General features: G+C 39.1%; 1 protein-coding gene across 1 annotated transcript; it reads left to right on the forward strand.

The window, feature by feature from the left end:
• Nucleotides 1–299: 299 nt before the first annotated feature.
• LOC115740916 (transcription factor MYB8-like) lies at nt 300–2,670 on the forward strand. The gene is made up of 2 exons (XM_030674569.2): nt 300–518; nt 1,870–2,670. The coding sequence occupies exons 1-2, from the start codon at nt 386–388 to the stop codon at nt 2,601–2,603; spliced, it is 867 nt and encodes a 288-aa protein (XP_030530429.1). The 5' UTR covers nt 300–385; the 3' UTR covers nt 2,604–2,670.
• The last annotated feature ends 2,879 nt before the right edge of the window (nt 2,671–5,549 follow it).

Here is a 5,549-nt window from a genome sequence, read left to right on the forward strand (position 1 = left end):
GTTTATGACTCAATTAGCAAACTATCAAAATGTTTAGGTCTAAATCGGAATAGTTAAAAGGTTTAGGACTAAATCAGCAAATTGTCAAAAGGTTTAGGACTTACTTGGCACAATTGAAAGATTTAGTACTGAATCGGTCGTTGTACAACACGTTTAGGACTTTCTGGACAATTTTCTCCTTCAGAATCTCTTAGGTATTTTAACTTTTCCCCGAGCTTCTTCCATATTGTTGAGCATAAAAAGGGAAGGCGAGGTTCCCACTCTCCTAATGCACTTCTCTCTCTCTCTCTCTAACACACACAGAGTCTCTCCATATATATCTGTATGTAATAAGCTTTCACCGAGAATTAGAAGATCAGGGTAGAGAGAGAGAGAGAGAGAGAGAATGGGAAGAGCTCCATGTTGCTCAAAGGTGGGTTTGCACAGAGGCCCGTGGTCTGCTAAGGAAGACAGGTTGCTCATTCAATATATTCAAGCTCATGGAGAAGGCCATTGGAAATCCATGCCTAAAAGAGCAGGTATCTTTTTTAGAAAATGTGGTTTTTGTTAATATTTTGCATGACAGAATTTGCAAAACGAGAAACAGAGTGTCTACTTACCTGCCAAACTGTCGCGCCGATTTTGTTTTCTGCAAACAAGATTCCTCTTTTTTTTTTGGGCGAAGAAGCTCTAACCAACAATGAGAACATTCAAAACCGCAAGAGCAGTTGGGAAAGGTTATGCTATTGCCCGGCAGCCAGGGGATGTAATTTCTGAGAAAATATGATGGCAAGATTGGAAACAAGGCGCGAAAATTAGCGGGTTTGAGGTGTGACTAACCGTGTTCAAGAAAATTTGTTGTCAACCCGCAAGACACGATTACTAATTGCGCCGTGTTCATATTGAACTGCCAAAGACGCAATTAACCCGAATAAAAACGAGTTAATGTTTAGACACGATTAGCGAAAAGACTATTATTTCCTCGTTAATCTCTATTAAAACTCTAAATTGATGAACTTTCATTTTCTAGGAACCTAGTGCTTCATTTTATTTGAAAAAATTGATTGACGAATTATTACAATATTCTAATAGATATATTTTTTTTCATTTTGGAAAAGTTGAACATATTTTGTGTCAAGTTCACATAAAAAATTTTGTGAATTGATCTTTAGGAATGTTCGCACTAACTGCAAGGGAAGTTCGCACAAAAAGTTGTTTAAATTAATACTCGGGCAAGTTTGCACAAAAATATGTTTGATCAGTATTTATTTCGTTCCATGACGGGTCATACAAATGTGCTCACCCATTAGCTCGTTATTGAATCGTACTATATGGATGGTTTGTCTCAACCCATAATATTTTTAGGGCATGTTGGTGTCACATAAGTCGACATGATGAAGTAATCATTTTGTGTTCGGATTGACCTGTTTTGTAAAATGCTAGGAAAACAACACGAACGCTATTCGTGAACACGAATTCCCATCTCTCCTAACCACATACCCTAACAAAAACCCTAAAAACGCCACCTCGGAAATATCCCTTTGATCACATTTTCAGACAGTGCGCGTTTTGGAAGAATCGATCTGTTACCGCGCATTTTGATCTCATGTTGTAGGGTGAATCTCAAAAGATATGTCATATCTCTAAAATAGTTATTGAAAGGCAAGGCTGAAAATATTTCCTTTTTACAAAGCAGCGCCATGGATGTTACTAAGCGACCTTGATTAATTCCTTGGGAAACATTAGTCCGGTGGCGAAATGATTGATTTTGCCGATGGAAAAACTTTCATAATGTCGCTGATGCACTACTTTGTATGAATTTAGTTGAATTTTAATACCCGTCAGCCGTAGCATCTCTTTTTCCTTACTTTCTTTTTTGGCCTTGTGAAGGATTGCTTAGATGTGGGAAGAGTTGCAGGCTAAGATGGATGAACTATCTCCGGCCCGACATCAAGCGCGGGAACGTAACCCCAGACGAGGACGACCTCATCGTCCGCCTCCACGCCCTGCTAGGCAACCGTTGGTCCCTCATAGCTGGGAGATTGCCGGGCCGGACCGACAACGAGATAAAGAACTACTGGAATTCCCATCTCAGCAAAAGAGTGCGGGATCATAGTCACCAAAGGAACTCTAATAATAGAGGCATTAAGGGGCCCAAAAAGAGGAAGATCGTCACCGCCAAGGTCAGGTCGTTCACCATGAAGCAGAAGCGAGAGATGAACAATGGAACTGGCGAGACGAAAATGACAAAGATCAAAGTGCATCAGCCAAAGCCTACAAGGGTTTCAGCTGTTGCGAGGAACAACAGTTGTAATAGTCTTCTGAGGGGGTCATGTGTCAACAACAGTAAAAATAACATTCTTGAAGAAGGCGAAACAGCTCCAAGCGAACTGCTTCCGCAACAACTCCCTCCATTGGTTTTACAAGAAGATCGTATCAATGTCGGCGAAAAGTTCTACTGTTATGATCATCATCAAGAAACGACAAGTTCATGCGACATCTTGATACCCACCAAGGAAGAGAACGACAGCATGTTGCAGGAGATGTTCGAGGAATACCAGGAGCTCCTGAAAGCCGAGGATCGCGTGCAGATGGAGACTTTTGTCAATTCCTTGTTGATTTGACTGGTAAAAAACTGTCGTTATTGTTGTGATTAACTGAAAAGACAGTGCGAAGCAGTTGGCTTCTGCACGTTCCGCAACGAATTTTCACGTGCCTACCTTCCACTCTTTCGTCCCCGTTTGAGAAAGCTTTTTGCGGAAAGTGGCAACAAGAAGGCCAAAGCGGAAAAACAGAACACGGAACCACAAGAACTGTTCCTGGTCTTCTGAAATTTATTAGTTTGAAGCAGCCGATGATGTTTGCAGTACCAAAAGTAACCTACGCACGCTCGAGACAAAACATCACTAGGTCAACATCATGGTCCTTGTGCCTTGTGTCGGAAACGACGAACCATGGGGAATTATTGTTAGAAAATAGTAGGAGGAAATATAATAACAATGTAATTGAATATTAAGGCGTGCAATCACTCTCTTTTAAGATCAATTTACTTCGCGAAATTGCTATAAATTTATGACAAATTCCTTTCAAGATACAACAAAGTCACGGTAAGCATATTGAGGAAAAATTGTCAAAAAAGTCCTAAACCTATTGCAATTTTGCTAATTCAGTTTTAAACTTTTTAATTTTGTCAATTCAATCTTAAACCTTTTGTATTTGTACCAATTCAATCCTAAACTTTTTTTTTATGCCGATTCAGTCATTTCGATCAATTTTGGCCTTCCGACGCTAATGTGGATATGCTAGTGCTAATGTGAATAATTTTTAATATTATTTTTATATATTTTCAAATAATTTTTTATTTTCCTTTTTTATTTTTATTTTCCTTTCCTTTTTCTATTTTTATAACTGAGGTTTCCCACGTGCAATAGATTATTCCTCAGAGTGGTGGGGGTATGCCAATACTACTTGGTAAGTGTCTCAAAACGTGGTCGTTGGGAGTTGAACCTAGGACCTCATCGGTTTAACTGTCTAAGGCCCAAGAAGCTCAACCAACTCATCCAACACCCCATTGGCTTTTCCTTTTTCTTTGTTTCTATCTTCTTCCTCCATTTTTTTTTTCATTTTTTTGGTGAAACTCTTCCTCGGTTTAGAGTAAACTTTGTTTACTACAGAGCTGAAGAACTTGGAGGGAAGCGCACCCGACGCCATCGCCATCGCCGCCGCCGCCACACCACCCCACGACCAACCCAACACTTTCAATAGCCTCGCCAATTGGTGACAAAAGCCCAATTGCCATCGCTCGTTAGCTCTATCGCGTTCAGCCATGGAAAGGAAGGAATTATAGGCGAGGGAGAAGGACTTGCAGGCAATTGGGTTTTCGTTGCCAATCGGTGATGCTATTGAAGGGGTCGGATTGGTCGTGAGGTAAGGCGGCAGCGGCGGCGACAACGTTAGCGTTGTCTTCCTCCAAGTTCTTCGGCTCTGCAGCAAACAAAGTCCGAGGAAGAGTTTGACTAAAAAAAATGAAAAAAAGGAGGAAGAAGAAAGGAATAGAGAAAAAGGAAAGAAAAAAGGAAAAAATTTATTTAAAATAATATTAAAAATTATCCGCGTCCGTGTTGGCGTACACGTCGGCGTCGATCCGTATTCATGTCGCCTTCGTTCGGCCAAAATTGATGGAAATGATTGAATTGGCACAAATATAAAAGGTTTAGGACTGAATTGGCACAAAAACAAGTTGGGGATTGAATTGGCACAAATTCAAAAAGTTTACGACTAAATTGATAAAATTAAAAGATTTGGGACTAAATTGGCAAAAGCGCAATAGGTTTAGGACTTTTTTTAAAATTTTCCCAGAATACTAGATAACAATTCCAGTAAATCTCCTAAAACTTTCCACAAAGTTAATTAAAAAAATGGTTGTCTCTCTTTTGAAGGAAAATGAAAGAATGAAAAGGAACTACAGAAAATGAACAGAATTGTCAATTTTATGATACGAATAGAACACACCTCTTGGTTTCCAAACTGCCCATACAAACATACCCATTCATGTCCCACAATTCGGACATGATTGTTCGTGTGTGAAAATCGCTATTCGGACACAACTGTTCATGTCCAAAAAATCACAATTCTAACATGACTATTCGTGTGCGAATACCGCCATTCGAACACAACCGTTCATGTCCAAACAGTCATAAATAAAAATAATGAAATAAAATTATAGAATAATAAAATTTGAAATCCAAAATCACGCAATTATTTGCGCATTCACACGCGGGTATCGTGAGGTCTAGCCCGCCCACCCATTTCTCCATTTGAAAGACTACAATAACCTTCTCATATTTAAAGTGTGTCGCACTCTCATTCCTCCTACGTGGGACAAGGAAAATGCCTTATTTATCTGTTTTACAAACAAACACCAACAATTATAACCCCGCATATACCGGCCGACACTTCAAAGAGCAAACGACTTTTGGCTCGTCGTTTTCTTTTCTCTTTTTCCTCCATTTCAATCTTGAAAACCGAAAATTAGGAAATGGAACACCATACAGACATATGGATTATTGTGACGGGGCGTATACTTTCTCAGCGACAAACTTGAAACTTATTTTTCAGTTCAATCTAATATTTCAAGTGGTCGAACTTCGTAGAGATAAATTTTGCCACGTAGAAATAATCAATTCCATGATCTTTAATGATATTGCCATGAGACGTTCGATTTTTGAGGAATTTATGACCTCCTAAGGCTAAGAAGACGATGTTTGGTTTAATGACTTGAAAGAGATGGGACAATTGGTTTCTTTCTAGAGTAACTCAGATCTAAGAAGTATCATTTCTTAAGTAATCTGTCTTAAGATGATGTTATCATCAGTACTATACATATCGTGGATCATCTTTCAAGCTTGGCCATCATTTCACATTTGCAATTAATCATATCGGAACACCAACTCTATTTCATGCGGACATACATACGTCTTCGGATTTATGGCTAAACTGTAAGAAAATCAAAGTTGCTATAAATGAGAAATGTTCACAAGAAATATGTTCATAATCATGGGGGGAAAAAG

This window comes from Rhodamnia argentea, chromosome 9, assembly GCF_020921035.1.
Source record: "Rhodamnia argentea isolate NSW1041297 chromosome 9, ASM2092103v1, whole genome shotgun sequence".
NCBI lineage: Eukaryota > Viridiplantae > Streptophyta > Magnoliopsida > Myrtales > Myrtaceae > Rhodamnia > Rhodamnia argentea.

What these genes read in the sequence shown, in the direction of transcription:
- LOC115740916 (XM_030674569.2), top strand. Translation starts at nt 386, where the DNA reads ATGGGAAGAGCTCCATGTTGCTCAAAGGTGGGTTTGCACAGAGGCCCG. An exon ending in ATCCATGCCTAAAAGAGCAG is followed by an intron (nt 519 to 1,869) that starts GTATCTTTTTTA and finishes GGCCTTGTGAAG; the next exon opens with GATTGCTTAGATGTGGGAAG.